The sequence below is a fragment of the Cavia porcellus genome, unplaced genomic scaffold (assembly GCF_034190915.1).
Source record: "Cavia porcellus strain 051 isolate PalLab524CR breed Dunkin Hartley unplaced genomic scaffold, mCavPor4.1 scaffold_33, whole genome shotgun sequence".
In the NCBI taxonomy this organism is placed as follows: domain Eukaryota; kingdom Metazoa; phylum Chordata; class Mammalia; order Rodentia; family Caviidae; genus Cavia; species Cavia porcellus.
Window position 1 is genome coordinate 16,795,507 of NW_026947516.1, and position 17,524 is coordinate 16,813,030.

Consider the following 17,524-nt stretch of genomic DNA (forward strand, 5'->3'; position numbering starts at 1 on the left):
TTTTTATGACTTCTTCTAGCACAGTACAGCTGGAGTGTCATGACAAACTAGAGCTTTCCTCCCTCCTACAGTAGCTGTCCCTTTCCTGACCTAGCATGGAAATCACATGAGACACAAAAATTCACAGCCCAAAGAAAATGATCTACCAGCTTCATTTAACAAGCAGTTTGGCATTCCCACCACTGCTGGAGATCCACTGTAGAACATCTGCCTTCAGTTCACAGATTATTCAACTAAAGACAGAAAACCATCTTTTCGTTAATCTGAGGGAAAGGAGTCATCATTGGCCAGTCAAAGGAAAGAATACATTTAAAGCTTTAGAACTCAAGATATCAGGATTCTCACTGGTCAAAATATTCCCAAATCCCTGGTGCAGTGTGCTCCCTGTAGGTGGTACTGGCACACATATGATTCTCTTCTTTTTTATCCTAAATTCCCAAGTCACAGAGTGTATTTTCACTAAACTCAACTAATAAAGGGAGCAATGGTATCAGAAGAATGTATTAATGAACCAAAGGTCACAACAGAGACTGTTGCCATCACTGTTATGTGCTGTGCAGCCATTTTTTCGCATCACCAGCAGATAGTTCCAGAGCATAGCTGAGACAGTCCCATTTAGAATACATTGTTACAGTCCCCATAGTTAATGCCAGTTCTGGCGAATGCAAGAAAGAAAACTACCAGAGTAACACTCTAATTAATAAAAATCTTCCAAGGAAGCCGTTTACTCTTTAAATACTCACACCAAATTTTGTCTTAGAGAATTCTAGGGCAGCAAATGACTCCAGTGACCATTACTATTTGAGTATTTATCATGTCTATCAAAGTTAGGCAAGGGTGTCTGTTAGATTGTGTACCTACTGACTCTTTCCTTTGGGCTCATGTCATCAGTGGTCTTCCCAAGAGTATAGATTGGTTTATAGGGGAGCTGCACTCCCCATTTCTTTCTCTTTATGACAAAGGGCATAGAGGACTATTGAGCTTGGGAACACATCTTATCAGAAGTCCTAGAAGAGACAAGCTAATAGACCCACTTATGACCAAGAACCTAGCACTCACAATCTTTCAATAATCATTTGGTTATAAGGAACAGAAACTACTCAAGCTCACTTTAACTCATAAAGATCCCATGGAAATGAATTTATATAGGCCTCAAGTTCCAGGAAAAGCAAGAATAAAGAACAGAGTTTCACAAAACTTAATGATACACGTTCCAGAATGCTTACTCTGATGTCCCAACACTAATTTGTCTCAATTTCCCATTCTCTGTGTCACTGCATTGCTGGATTCAAATCTGCCTGAAATGAATTGTGAATGAGCACTGGCATGCTTAATGATTGACTACCTTAGGAGTGTTTGTCCATGCCTGTCTCAATGGACAGTAGGTGAAATCATGTAAGTAGTTTCCCCTGGTCAAGACAAACAACAGGGAGCAAGGTAAGGTAGATCAGGGTATTGGAGTTGGAAGACAGATAAACTAGCATCTTTACTTCGCACTCTCAAGCCGCCAACTAGTACCATAGCCTGAGGTTATTTTATTTTACTTTGTTTTATTTGACTGAATGATAATCTGGAGTTATACATTATGAAATTTCCCCCTGTAAATTGATTTTTTATTCTAGATTCAGTTTAAAAGGAAAAATATATCCAGGCATAAAGTTAAAAAAAGTCAGCCATTCTGTCATTTTAGCCATCCAGTGGAGTTTATTGACTGTGAAAAAAAAAATCAACTGAATCCAAATGGTTGGCTGGTGACCTAGAGCAGACTCAGGCTGAAAAGAACAGAGGATTTGTCATCTATGTGGGAAGAAAAATTATTGTAATGTTAATTGTGCTTACCTATCGAGGCTAATGGCTTTGCACTGCACTGCTAATTCTAGGAGTCATGAAACATTTTTCTGTAAAGGACCAGATAGTAAATAATTTAAGTTATTTGGCCCATAGGTCTCAGTGCTGCTGTAGTGCTGAAGTAGGCATAGACAATATGTGAATGAACAGTTGTGACTATGTTCCAATAAAGTTTTATTTATAAAAACGGAAGCCAAGACAGAATTAGTTTGCAAATTGTTGTTTGCCAGGCTTTGTTTTAAATATTTTCTCTTCCTTCTCACTCTCAAACACTTGATTTCTTTTAAATACATACTGGATTGCAGAGATTGCAGTGGCCACCACAGCTCTTTTTTGTGGTCACTGAGAAATGTTATATTTTAACATCTAACTCTCCGTAGTCTTCTTAAATCTTTTATGCTTGTCACTGTTCTTGACAACTTCTCACTGGTGAAGAAATTCACCCTGTGTCTTTGTTTCCCTGAACCTTGAAATCATCACTTGAAATGAACCTCTACTCCATTTAATCCATTCACTTTCTCATGGAAGCTGTCATCTCTGATACCTGAACTTCCCCTAAATCTTGATTTCAAGCCTCTCACTAACCATCAATCCATCCTCTTCTTGTTCTCACATTCTAGTATTCCAGATACCATCAGTTCTTTGGGACTCACTGAGGTCACTGGCACTGCTATCTATTGGCCCTACCACTTTTCCACTGTGTACCAGCCTTAACCCCTAAGTTCTTCTGTCCTTCCTGGTCTCCTTTGGCAGGACTCACACCCATGTATAATTTCCTCAGTGTCATTGTCTCCACCTCTGCCACAGCTATAGCTGAGCACTGAGTGTGCCTTGAGGAAAAAACATAACCACAACCACGGATCTTAGGAGAGCACTCAGCATACCTAACAGATCCACCGCGTTTCTCCAGTACAGTTAATCTTCCACTCTTAGAGGCAACTATTTCACATATGCATTATCCTTTAACCACCCAAAGTAACTTCCCCACATTTACTCTCCTTGTGCAACTGGTAAAAGAAAAGCTACCTAAGCATGTATTTCCTTGGATTTTAAAGCATTCATGCTGCAGAATTAAAGGCGGTGCTGCCATAAAGGCAGGGGTCTTATGTTCCAAGGGCCTACCTTCTTGGTTTGCACTTCTGCAATTCAGTGAAAGAAATGGGCTAGATTTTTCCAGTTGAAAAAGGAGAGACCAGAAATGCACAAAGACAGTAATTCCCTGAGACTGAAAGGGAACTGGGGGTTTAGGGGAGGTCCAGAAGCAGATACATGTGTCCTTTTCCCAGTTTGGAGACAGTTTGGAGAGGTGGCATAGATAGGTCTAAGGATAAATGGCTACAGAGTCTCTCTAGAAGAAGGCTAAGTCTCAGCCTGGGCTTTGTATTGCATGGCTGTCTCAAAATCTCCTGGCTCCCAGGAACCACATCATGTATGACCAGAGGGTCCTTCTACATATTATCAGATCTCTGTTTACCCTTTGAAGGGATCTCTGTGGTTCCAGTTGAATTCCCAGCCAGGCTGATGATAGTTCAAGACCACTTAAATTGATCTCGGGTAACTGAAAGAAATGACATTTTTATATCCTCTGTTGAAAAGTAAAGTATAGACCCACTGCACTAGATTCTGTACAATGTAACTATGAAGAATAAATTTCTTCCAGTGGCTCTCTGATGTGAAATGCACATCAATCCAAGTGAAAATGCACAAAATACGAATTGAATGGAAAACAAGGTGATACATCCCCAGTCTTCATGGTCATACCCAACATTTACAATGTAAATACTTAGGCTTCAAATATGATATAACAAAGTATCTTCTTGAACCTATAAAACTTAAATCCTTTAAAATAAATATACAAAAATTTACACACAGGCTTGTGAAACCATCTCATTTTTCTGTACTTGAAAGAAAGAAAGAAAGAAAGAAAGAAAGAAAGAAAGAAAGAAAGAGAAAGAAAGAAAGAAAAAAATCAAGCTTCTCAAAAGGGAATAGGAAGTTCAAAAAAATTTTATATCACGAAGAGTGAGCAAAGAGGCCTTTGGTGGAGAGGGAAGTGAGCAAAAATCAATTTTACTTGCCTTAGTCTCACAATGGATTTTGTAAAGTAAAGGGTAGAAAATCAATCTTGTCAAATCAGTGGAATTTATACACTTGAAGGAGTCTAAAGGTCTCGGAGGGTGTATTAGACAGTAGAATATTCTGGTCCTCTATCACATCTTGGAGGCTATGGCACGAAGGTGGATCTCTTTTTCTATACAATGAGGATTGTTGACAAGGATTATGGCCATGTTCCTTACCAAGACAAGCCCAAGCCGAAGCCAAACCTGAGCTTGACTTCCTTAGTCTCAGCCTTCAGGAGTAACATTAGAGAAAAACATAAGAAGTCCTCAGCATGCTTACTCCTTAATCACCAGAACAAAACTTCAAATGGCATCTAACAAAAGGAACTTGATCTTGCCTCTAAACATGTGCACTTCTGACATTTGGAGGCTGACTTCTGGGCCATCTGCTAAGCCTAGTCTCCTGTGGTCATAGGGTAAGAATTTGCCACAATTTCCAATGACATCATCAAGGATTCAGACAGGAAATCAGGGTGTGGAATGTGGGTTCTGAGAAGAAAGGAGGGCTTGTCCCTCCCTGGGCTTCCCTCTTCTGAGGACAGAGGAGACAGCACAGATAAGTGTTGAAGACTCAGGAGAGGTAAGGGACCAATGTCTTCTGTCTCAGGCAGGTGGCCAGAAGGTAGACCAGGAGTGGACTTGTAGCAAATGTAGCTGAATTTTATAACCATGTTATATGTTTCCATTAACCTTGGTGAATCTCTTGGTAAAACACCTGCCTAATTGGAACTGTCCTTGCATAGATGTACTAAAGAGTCATGAAGGTCAGCATGATAGAAAACAGCATTTTACCATCACATCTGAACCCCTAGGCAGACACGTCAGTGGCCTTGTACTGTAGTTGGGGAAAGGGCCCCAAAAAGAATGGAGTCAAGGCTGAGAAGTCCTGCTTCTGGCCCCACTTGGACCGTTAATCTTCAGTGCTAAACTTAAAGTTCCAGGCTTAATGTGCTTAAAGGAACATGCATTCCTTGACAGAAGCTGCATTATCTCAGAAAGGTCACTTGGCTTCTCTGTGCCCCCTTTTCTTTGCTGTAAAATGAATATAACAGCATGTTTCAGTCCCTTTTCCATTGCTGGAACATAGTATCTGACATCCACAAATTAAAGTAGGAAGGGTTTCTGTCAGTTCACAGTTTGTAGAGGCTTCAGTGCACAGTTGGCTGGCTCCAAGATAGAGTGGTGTGGCACAGGGCATGGCAGAGGAGGAACAGCTCATAGCATGGCAGTGAGAAGCAGACAGGGATCAAGGGATGAGGAGGGAGATAGACCCTTCCAGGCCATACTCCTAATGACCCACCTCCTCCAATCAAGCTTCCCCTCCCAATATCACATCCAGTTATAAATCCATCAGTGGACTCATCCAGTATCACCCACACATAATCCAGTACCACACAATCGTGATCCAATCACCTCCCAAAATCCTCACCTATGAGTGCATGAGGCTTTGGGGAGATATCTAGGTACAAACCATAACACAGGAGTTATATTTGAAAACTTGAAAGTATTATACAGGTTAATATTTGTGATGGTCTTAAGATTTATCTATGGTATATTCATCAATTAAGGACTGTATACATGTTTGGTGAAATAAAAATAATAAATAATAAGTTATGGTTGGGTGTCAGGCAAATCAACACAAAATTAATGTTTATTAGTCATTAATAGATATGGTAGGAGGAATTCTAAGAAGCGCTCAGGATTCTTCGGTTCTCATACATATACAAGGGATGGTTGAAATACATAGTGAATGATTAAATCTTTAAAAACTTGTTATAGTATGCAACACACTGCTAATAATGATGGGATAATTGTGGTCAAAGTGAGGGGACTATTTTGAGGGGGGTTAATGGTATGTGACTTTTACTGTAATGAATTTTTAAATATTCACAATATATTTTGATCACCCCATGTTGACTCAATGTTTAGGCAATTTCTGTGGAATAAAAACATTATGTTGAGTCCTCATCTATCTTATTAACTAGATCTGTCACCAAGAGGTGTCTAGCTCTTCCTAAAATCAAAATGACTATGAAAGATAAACATTTTGATTGGATTCAGGGCATCAAGGCAGCCATAGCAATGTAACTAAAGGTACTCACAAAAGAGGACTTCCATACCTGCTTCAGGAAGTGTCATGAACAATGGAATAAATGTGCTCAAAGTAAGGGGAACTATTTTAAGAGAGATTATTGGCAATCTCGTGCCAGTAATTAATGATGTCTTTTACTGTAATTAACTTATTAAAATTTAACCATTAATTGGACTGTTTGACCACCTCTCATACTTCTGCCACTTATTCAAACACTAATCTAGATTCTTCTTGAAAGGGATTTTGCAGATGTAATGAATATCTCAAATCAGTTGAACTTAAAGCCAAGATATCATAGAAGTAGGCCTGACATAATCAGGAAAGTCAATTAGAGGCAGAGAGCTTTGTGTAGCTAGTCACAGAATAGGAAGTCAAGGAAAAACACTGTTCTGTTCTGGAAGAAAGTAAACATCCATGCTGGGAACTTCCTGTGGAAGCGAGCCACATGGAACTGAGTGGTTTTCAGATGCCGAGAGCAGCCTCTGACTGACAGCTAACAGGAAAGCAACAGCCTCATTCCTACATCTGCAAAGATTTCTCCCCAGCCAATGAGCTTGGAAAAAAGTTCTATGTGCCCCAGATAATGCTACCATTGCCCTGGCCAACACCTTGGTTGCAGCCTCCTGAGACCCTGAACAGAGAATCTAGCCACTTGTGCCTAAAACTCTGATTTATAAAACCTATTTCACAGTCAACCTGCAGTCTTTCAGGCCACTAAATTTTTGATAATTTGGTATGCACCAGCAGAATACTACTATAGTAGGAAAGAAAAGGCGAAAAAAGACAAAAACAAACATATAACACAACTACTAAATGAGCAGCTAGTTTTGTCCAAAGTCCGGGTGGTTTTCCCCCGCCCTGTTACATTACAGGATAAGATCCTCTCACTGACGAAGTCCATCCAAAATACTCTGTTTAAAAGATAAGAAAAGTATCATTCTGTGTCCACCAGCATCACTGGTAGGAGGACTAGGTTGGCTTATTTATCCTACGAGGCAGCAAATTTGGGGGTCTTTTAAACTGGCTCATGTGGTCAGGGAAAAGGTTATGTAATATCCAGGCCTAAATATGGCGCAATCTCACAGGGTCATATTTGAACCTTTATCTACAGATTGGCCTGTAACTCCACATTCCAAATCCTCCAAGAAAATTAGGGGAGTTTTAGGGCCTGGAGAGCCCTGGGATTGACTTAAGCAAAGACAAGGCAGAGCATGTAGACACTAACAGTTCTGGCCTCAAAATTAAACTCTGGCTCTACCCCTACGTACTGTGGGACTTTATGCAATTTCCTTAGCCTCTCTGCACCATGTGTGAAATGGGATAAGGATTGTGAGGATACTTATAAATCTCTAATGCATAATGCCTAGCTCTTAGCAAGGTCTTTAAAATGGGAGCTGTTATTTAGTTGCTTTTCATGTGGACCTGATGTTGCATTGAAGCTCTGATGTTGACTTTTTATAATGTTACAAAGAACCAACCCTGTGCTCCAGAGTAGATAGCTGAGCACAGCTTGGTCCCTCAGTTTCTGAGTGATTAGTGCCTGTTTAAAGGCTGGTGACTCCAGCCTGGTGTATGAAGTATCAGATCATGTCAATCAGCCCATTTCAGATCCATAGTAAAAAAAAATCATCATTTCCTGGTTCCTTCCTCTTGCTTTCATCTTTTCTTGTAACATGAATTGTGTCAGTGATGTGCACAAATTTTTTTAATTTTTTTTTATTTTAAAGAGTTTAAGACAAAAGGGAACATAACAAAGCAGATCAGAACAGAACAATTTAAGCAACAAAATACTTTACCACAAGCCAACCCGACATAACAGTAGTTACCATAATGTCTCTTTCTTTGAAATAGTTGAGCATACCTTCATATACAATAGTATCAAACATAACAAAATAGTATAAAACCATTCAAGCGAATGAAAGCATCACAGGGCCTTCAGTGGGCACAAATTTGCCAGGGTTTAGAAACAACAGCAAAATGGCAGCATGCAATTAGTCTACAAAAACATGTAAATTTGCAGCCTAAGAGCCAACAAAAATGATTATTTTTAAAGATGGTTTAATGAAGCTAAGTTTACACCCATAGATCATGAAGGTGGGGTCCATTAAATGTCATTTAACCAGCTTTGATATCATCTATCAGAATTTATGAGGTTGTGCTGCATTGGAATGATAAAACATTCAAAGCATATATCACGTATAAATATAACTACATCTGGACTCATAAAAGTGTACTATTTTGAATCTTCTGAGCATTGCTAAGTGAGGTAATTTGAAAATTCTCTAAACTGCAATGAAGAAGATGGTGGTGCTATTTCATCCATTTGTGAGGACAATCTTCTGCTATATAGATTTACACATTGATTAATTTCCTGGATTTTGGAATAAAACACTGTTCTACTAATTCTGTTATGGTCTTGGATTAAACTCAGTGAATTTGGCTGAGGTAAGATTTAACATAAGCGTGGGTCTGTCTGATGCATTTTATATGAGAAACCAGGCTATTTTTTGAATTGATGTTTTTTCAAAAAGAAAACTACAGCAAAATGCCTACAATGCTTCACCCTTTGGCAAAAGAAAGATTCTTGGACTACAGTATAAGATTCAGAAAGTGAAACATCTTTACCTATGTCATTCACTGTTCCTATCTTGTTGCTTACAATAGTATCTATGGCACAGACAAAGGCACTCATTAGATGGTTCCTAAATAAATGATTCAGTGAATTAGTGAAGTAAATTGCTAAGCCAGTGGCAGGATACTGGTATTCATTAGTTATCCAAATTCTGAGCAATAAATATAATCATGATCAAATTAGGAAAAAAGCAAACAGGAGAAGGTGACTTCTTTCTTTACATTTGAATTATTAGAAGAGAACTTGAGTTATTACTGGAAGAGAAGAAAACCTGGTGCCGGTAGATTCTATCTCCACAAAGTTTTCATTCCTGAATGGAAATTTCCAGAGCCTCTGTTGTAAACCATTTTATAATGGGTCATTTATGACACTCTTTTGCTAAAGCGATTATGTGGCAACAGCGCCATCTCCTGGGAGAACTAGTTTGGCATATTAGAAGACTTTTTCTTTTTTCATATAGCAAATCAAATTTAGAATCTAGAAAATATATAATCGAAATATCTTTAGAGCCCATCTAGGCCATGTCATCTTATAGGTAAAGATTTTCCTTAAGTGGTCACAAATATTTTGTTTTTATTGTAATTAAACCCCAAATTGATCTCCAAAAGAAATCATTAAAACTGCAACCATCAATGCTAAACTACATCACACATTTCTGGTAAATCTGAGAATGAAAAGAAGTTAAAATCCATTCACTGACCATCTAAGAAACTATCTCCAGAACAACGTCTGCATTGTAACCCAACAGAGTAACCACTAGCCAGGTGCGGTTATTAAGCTTTTGAAATGTGACTAATGACAATGATGAACTGGATTTTTACATTTCTAGGTGATTTTAATTATTTTAAAATTAAATTTAATTAATTGTAAATTATCCATATACAGGATAGTGCAGGTTTTCTCAACCTTAGCACTATTTATTAGGTAGTTCTTTGATGTGCATGAGAGGCTGTCCTGTGTATTGTAGGATGTTGGCAGCAACCCTGGCCTCTAACTGCTAGGTAGAAGCTCATATGATATGCCCTCTCAGCTGTGACAAACAAAAATGTCTCCAAACATTGCCTAATGTCCTGTGGGTGGAAGTACAAAATCATTCACAGTTGTAAAATACTAGACTAGCAACTACCATATTAATGACACAGTTAACTAAAGAACTTGCCCATACACTGGGACAGTAGTAGTTTTGTCATAAGAACAGGAAAGGCACAAGAAAACAGATATTGTCTTTGTCTTTCTTCCCATGTTACAAAAATGGAGCCAGGACAATAACGTTGGCAAACTCAGCCTCAGTCGAAACTCCCCAGTTAACATCAGAAAATCTATGTTTGAACCTGGCTCCTCTCTCCTTGATCTGAGTAATTGAACATATTGATGTTCCTGAGTTTCAGCAAATTACCTGGGGGAAGTGCCCACCTGCTAGGTTTGCTGTGAGGGTTAAATCAGATGATGTATAAAGTATTCTTTGCTTACTGTAGTAGATATTAAAAAGGTAGTCGTTTAACAATTTTAGGCACTCTTCTAATCAGAGAGGAAACTATGCCTTCTAGTGTATCATATAAAGTAATCATTGTGCTTCAATTATAAACAAAAATCGAATGAAAAAATTTTGCCAGGATCTATGAGCCTAACTTTATTTTAGGTTCTGATGGCAACAACATTCAATTATGTTTTGCTGGTGTTTCTGAATCCATTTCTTCGACACAGTTAAGGTGTAGGAGAAACTGTTTCAGTGTGTCTGGAAGGATGAGCTCAGTTATCTTATGATGCTGCTGGATTCCAAAGCACTGTCTGATTCTCAAGCGGCATAGCTCCATCAAAGAAGAAGGCCCTGGAGAAAGATCATAAGACAAGTCTCACACTAGTTTCATTGATCTAAGACTGCTTTTCTTTTCCTTTTTTAAAAAAAATCTTACAAGATAAAACATTGTTACAAGGAAATAATATGAGACTGTTTCAGACCATTTTCCATCTGGGCTGTTTTTTTGCAGCAGGCATTTTTTAGATTATTTTCTCTCTTTTCTGGTGTCTGACTGAAGTTAGCTCATTGGGTTTTAATTTAGAACAGAGTTTAAGAAATTTAAAGGTTAGTCTTACTAGCAGAGGCTTAAGGAAACTAATTTGAGAATTATACTGCTACACAAAAACATCTAATAATGAAACTAAAATTTATGTTTAATGGCATTCTTGAGTCTTTGACCTTAAAAAATGAAATCACAGTTCTAGATGTGAGCATGACTATTTTATAATTTGATTAATTATTAAATTATTCTGATACAGTAATATATCTGTGAACCATAAATGTGTACTGGCTTATTAAGTCATATTTGCTTTCATGTTTGTAATGCTGAACTACCCTAAAGCTTCAAATCATCAATGAAAAGAAATTAATATAAACCTTTCACAGAATATATTCAAATATTTCCATTTAGGGCCCTGGATCACCAGAGGGGAGAGGCTTGGAAGAGGGAAGAAAGAAATACTTTGCTCCCCAGGGAACGAGGCAATACCTGGAGACATTTTTTGGAGATATTTAATTATCATAACATGGGAAAAATACTGCTGACATCATGTAGGTAGAGGCCAGGGCTACTGATAAACGTGCTACAAGGAACAGGACAGACTTCAACTGGCCCAAAGTGCCTTGAGTGCTGAGGTTTGAGAAACCTCGATACAGGATAACAGGATGGGGAATGATTTCTCATCTTCTCCCTCACTCTTTGCATCATACTGTAGTGAAAATTCTCTTTGAAACTATTGAGGAGTTCCAGGAATCCTCAATCCCAGCTATACTTCAGAATTGTCTGGGATAGGAGAACTTCAAGCTATATGATGTTGGGCCCTACTCCAGAGATGTTGCTTCAGTTATTGTTAGCTGGGACCTGTTGTACATGGACGTTTTAAAAAGACATGAGCCCCAGCAACAGTTGAGAATACACCCAAAAGGATATTGTGGGTTCTACTTTTTCATAGGCTGACCAAAATCTGCAGGGTAAACTGTTATCTCTCAGGTGATAGAGAACAAGGAGAGAAAGGAAGAGACAAATACCAAAGAAATGAATTCAAGGTATTGTTTTGCTTTGTTTTGTTTTGTCATACTGGAGATCGAATCCAAGGTACTCACACTGAGCTACATCCCAAGCTTTTTTCTTTTTAATTTGAGACAGGGTCTTGCTCAATCACTGAATTGCCAGACTGATCTCAAAGTTCTAATCCTGTTTCAGCCTCCCAGAATTCTGGGGTTACAAGCATATAGTGCCACTGCTGTTTGAATGTAAGATTTTAAATTGGGTCTTAACTTTCCAATGGCTCATATTATGGCTTGTATCTAGATGCTCCCTGAAGCCTCATGTGCTCATAGGTGGGGTTTTGAGAGTTGCTGGCTCATGATTGTATGGTACAGGTTCTAGCATGTGATACTAGGATTAAGGGCATGTGAAAACTTAAGAGTTTAGCATAGTTCTAGGTGTGTATAATGAAAGCCTCTCTCAGTGTGGATGACACCAGCCAATGGGTTTGTAGCCTGGATGAAATATAAAGGGACAGAAAGAAGTTGGGCTTGTTTACTGCTGCTGCTTGCTGCCTTCTGCTTGCCACACCATGAACTGTTTCTCCTCTGTCATGCTCCTCTGCCATGAAATCCTGCCTTGGAGCCAGTGAGCTATGGACTAAAACCTCTACAAATTGCCAGCTAAGTAAGTTTTTCCTCCTTTAACTTGTGGATGTCAGGTATTTTGTCCCAGCAATGAGAACAGTAACTAAGATGGGTCCTGTTAGAATTTAGAGCACCTTTCAAATTATAGCCAGTGCATTGAAAGTCTATACTAACACAATGCAAAAGGTACACTGTGGAAAAACTGACTTTAATCTCACCAAGGAATAATGAAAGATGTGATTAATAATATTTTCTGGATATACTACCAGGGTAACTAGGAGGTAGTGATAAAGCACTATAAAGAACACGATCTGAGAGCAAGACTGATGCAATTATGCAAGGCAGGACGTCAGAGTAAGTGCAATATAATATTGACGCTAATTGAATAGCTGCTGTTTAGTACAAGTAGGACAACTTACAATAACTATAGTTCTAATTCCATATAAACAGAGCTGAAAATCCACTACAATTTTGTAGCCACTTGGTGGCACATGCAAGCCTTGAAGGGGGTTGCTAAGCAGCCAATTTGTCTCTTTGGACCTCACTTTCTCCCCTACCCACCCCTCCCCAGCAGCATTCATGAGGCTTCAAGGCCGAAGTGTGAAAGGCTCCTGCCCTGCTAGGCTAACAGAGTCATTCTTGGTTTTCATTGCATGTCATGCGCAAACATGGCTATCGATGCTTATCAAGACCGGTAATGTTCTCGAAATTATTTCCCTTTCATTCCAAAGAGAGGAGAATCTTGCTTTTCCTAACTACCATGTAAACACAACTTAGAACAAAGTTGACTCTTACCTGATGTTTTCCTGTCACACCACCGAAAGGAGTAATTAATTAAATATCACACAGAAGCATATGGATTGAATTATCAGGCACACACAGAGAGGAAAATGGGTTAAATCTGCAGGTATGAATTCCTATGTTTGCCTGGCAGCACCATTTCTGGTGGGCTTCCCACCCACCCAGAAGTGACTTCAGCAGAATTCCAAAAACAACTCATGGGGGGGAAACAAGCCAGTGATTCTCTCTGGTGGCCAAACCATGCATTTACTTATTTGTCTATTTACTTATTTTTGCTGCTGGGATTGAACCTCGGGTCTTACCCATGCTAAGCTGAGCCACATCTCAAGCCCTCAAAAGTGCACTTTATAAACTAGTTGGGTCCTTGGCCACACTGTCACTATGCAAAATGAGAAGTGAAGGAATTCAAGATAACCTAGGTCGCTAGAAATGGTTTTGAGAAATACAATGGAAAAGAAGAGCCAGTGAAAGCAATTTGAGAATCTTAGGAGGTTATTTGATGGGAAATGGGTTATGACTTTCAGGGGTCCTAAGGCACTTTTACCTCTGTGGATCTCTGCCCTAGTAAAAATATATTAAAATTATATTGTACTATTACATTGGTATAAAGATGAATATAATTTAGGTTGAGTTTGTTCAGTTTTTTCTTCTGACTTTGAAAGAAATTGAGACATTTGTGTGAGCCCTGAGGCACTATAGGAGAAATCAGCTCTATATAAATTGCATTTTTTGAAAATAAGAAGTCATCAAAATGCAGGTAGAACTGCCCAGTAATTATCCCACCCACTGTTTAACATAAAGGGGTCTCCAACGGCCTCTTCACTCTTCTGGGGTCTATATTCGCCAGCCCTGCCAACATCAGCACTGCTGGGGAGCACAGGCATGCCCCAACACAGGGGTTTGGCTGCGGCAGTAAGAATAGGAAGAATTCCTTGGCCCACTTTGCAGTTCTGCCCAGAACCAGCTGTGTTTCTCAGCAAGTGGGGAAAGAATCCCAAATTACAACACATGGCATCAGAATCCTGGTAGAGAAACTTATCAAAAATTCTACAGCCACTATAGTTTTTAAACTGTTTTTTTTTAAAAAAGGAAGAAAAGAAAACTTTTTTTTACTGAAAAGATTCAGCAAGTACTGAATTAAGTCGAGGAACAATTAAGATTGAAATCAGATGTCACCCCAAGCTGGGTGTTTTTGCTTCCCATGTTGGCCCATGCACCAAGAGAATACTCTTTCTCCTGTGTACATCAATGTACCACAGTATTTAGTTGTTTGGTTTAGAAGTGTCAGTTCTTATTAATGTAGGAGTGTGGACTTACCTTTGGTTAGCTAATAGTAGTAAATGTGTCTTTATTGATGTGAATCATTAAAGAAATACCCTAAATACTTAATTACCTACATTTTAATGCCAGAGATCAAATTCCCAGTACTTTGGCCCACCTTTAGTGAAATAAGAAATTCTGGGCATCATGCAATGCCAAAGAGGTTTTTGATGCACCATTTCAAAGCATGTTTTAGGTAACTTTAATTTTGAAATTTTAAAATGTGAATTTAAGTTTTTGAACTAGCCTACCGTATATGTGAATATTAGATCATCCCAAACAACTTATCTCCAACATACAAAACAGCAGGGGGACTGTCCACTACATAACCAATACTGCATCTTGTTAAATACTAAATGTTTTCAACTTCCTCACACTTGGTAGCAGAGAGTGATCTTCTACAGGGATGGAAGTCAGAACTTAGTAAATATCTGCCTCCTCTTAGTGCCAGAAGACACCCTCTACAGATTAGAGCTTAGATTTGGGCAAAGAAAAAGCACCTTCTCTCTGCAAGAAGAGCTTAATCAAAGGACTGTCTGGAGGCAACAGGTCCACAGGACGTTTGCCTTCAGCATTCCTGGCCTGGATGTTTGCTCCGAAGTCCATGAGCAGGCAAGCCAGCTCCTCACTGTACATCCTGGCTGCTACATGAAGAGGAGAATCCAGATCCTTGCCTTGGTTCACATCTGCTCCTAAACAGACATACGAACAAAACATAGTCAGCCACAAAGTGGAGCCCAGCCAATTCCCCACACTCAGAGCACTGAATCTCAAAATTCCCTAATGAAAGAGAATCCGTGGGGAGCATGGTAATTCTGTGAAACCAGAAGATGATTTGATCCCATTTAATACATGAAGAAAATGTCATTTGGCAGTGCAACTGTATGTGCCACAAGAGTTGTATAGCACATGAGGTTAAAAAAGTTTGCCACTGAGCGTTACTCACAGGCATGATACACAGAAGAAAAAACCTGGTGACCAGAAAGCATACCACATGCATTGTGAACAGAGTCTAAGAATTAGTCAATGTGGTTCAGGCATGGTGGGGCATGCCTTTAATCCCACTACCTTAGGAGGCTGAGGCAGGACAAAAGGTGCAAGTTCAAGGCGAGCCTTGAATATCGGCATACAACTGTCTCAAAAAATCAGTCAGTACTGAGAGTAAAGCAAGATGGTGAAATTCTGTATATACCTAGCCACCAAATTCATGTTCTGAGCATCTGCCATGGGACTTAGACCTAGGACTTAAGAATGTGAGATTTGGACTGTGAAAACCAACCAATTCTTGGGGGGGGGGTCTCTGAGTTTTGGATGGCCAATCCCAAGATCACAGAGAAGGTGGCCAACTTTTCCTCTTCAGGAGTAGAGAGGACCTAGGACCATCTCCCACTCAATTCCACACCTACACTCCTAACAAATCCCCACCCGAACCCAGTTCTTGGCTCCTGCTGTAATATGTTAAGACATGTAGGTCCTGCTGAGCAACTGTCCCTCCAGCAAAATTAGGATCTATGTCCGTTCAATAAATGTTACCCAAATTGATCATGCATTATGTTTGACTTTGTAAGTGATGTAAAACAGGGTTCTTTCCAGGCTAGGAACTTAAAATCTACCTAGGGTAATGGGAGAGGAAGGTGGAGAAACATAGAGGGAGAGTGAGCAGAGAGAGAGAGGAGGAGAGAGAGAGACAGAGAGAGAGAGAGAGAGAGAGAGAGAGAGAGAGAGAGAGAGACAACACAGAAACAGAGAAAGAACAGAGTGACAGAGAAAGAACGAGACAGAACGAGACAGATATAAAGAGACACAAACAAATATGCATGAACATGAATAAATCTCCTAATTCATAGAAGTAGCTGTGAATGAATGTAAAGCAATAAGGACTACAAGAATATTCAGTACAGGGAAGGGTTTCTGGATTTTTTTTAATGGTGGCAATGTTTTGTATTTATTAAACAATAAAGATACACCCTTCATAGGGTGAACCACTATGAAGGGATGTGATGGCCTGGAATGTTAAAGAATGAAAAAGACTCACAAAATTAAAGAGGTGGTAAAGTAGTGTCCTGGGTGTTGAAAAGATGGCTGGACAATAGCAGGGAAGTGAAAAGGCAAAATAAAATACTTAAAATGGGGCAAATTCAATATCCAAATCAAACAAATCAATGAGGGCAGTCTCAGAAGGAAGACTCGGCCCAAATCCAGCAAATTTGCAAGTTGTGCAGGGCCTCATCATACAATTGGCCAAAAGGAGAGAGGTGGAGCAATAGGAGGAGGAAGGAATGATCATTGTGGACCAAGGGGTATCAACATCATCATCATCATTATCATCATCATCACCATTCTGCTTATGAATAAGAGAACTAAAGTCCAACCCGTGTGAAATGACCACCAATGGGAACACATCATGGACTCTGGTATTACCCAACTCTTGGCCTGAACTCATTCTCCCCCAATAGAAATATCTTTAAAATACATTTCATTTTGTTTTCATTTTCTTTCCTTGCTCCCCCCGCCCCCGACTTACCTGACTCCAGAAGCTTCTTGACACAGGCTAGCTGCTGTTTTTCACAGGCCAAATACAAGGGGGTGCCCAGGTGACTGATGTTATGGTTAATGTTGGCACCATAAGCTACAAGGGCCTCGATGCACTCCATATGGCCTGTAGCCCAAAGCAGTAGAAAGCAGTTAGAGCACAGGTTCCCTTAACTAGGGAAATGACATTGTCCCCATTTTTTGCATGTTTAAATTTGCCAGTAATGTAGCCAAGGATCAAAACTTATTTCCTTTACTTAGAATGAAGAATGATTTTACATATTGCCATCAGTTAAAGGGTTGAGCCCAAGATGAGATCTGTGGCTAAGGGTGGAACTGTAGTTAAATTCAGTAGTCGGAGTAAGCAATCAGCAACCATCCACATTTTTCAATTATTTGTGGCCAATAGAGGAACAGGAACTGAAAGTGGACTTGAAGAAGAAAGGATGTGATGTGGGCCACAGGACAGGAAAGGAAACTTCTGATCTCAACAAGAGCAGGCCTGGAATCAGCAGGCCACAGCTGGC

The 17,524-nt window shown here is 39.5% G+C and overlaps 1 protein-coding gene across 2 annotated transcripts in view; it reads right to left on the reverse strand.

Moving 5' to 3' along the window:
* Positions 1 to 10,296: 10,296 nt before the first annotated feature.
* The window catches only part of Asb9 (ankyrin repeat and SOCS box containing 9), a 41,380-nt gene continuing 34,152 nt past the window's right edge, over positions 10,297 to 17,524 (reverse strand). For both annotated transcript variants that reach the window (XM_063242738.1, XM_013144873.2), the window contains 3 exons: positions 16,990 to 17,124; positions 14,966 to 15,157; positions 10,297 to 10,520 (listed from right to left, as the gene is read on the reverse strand). In XM_063242738.1, the coding sequence (XP_063098808.1) occupies positions 10,351 to 10,520; positions 14,966 to 15,157; positions 16,990 to 17,124 (497 nt within the window). In that variant the 3' untranslated portion in view covers positions 10,297 to 10,350. The remainder of the gene's footprint in view (positions 10,521 to 14,965; positions 15,158 to 16,989; positions 17,125 to 17,524) is intronic.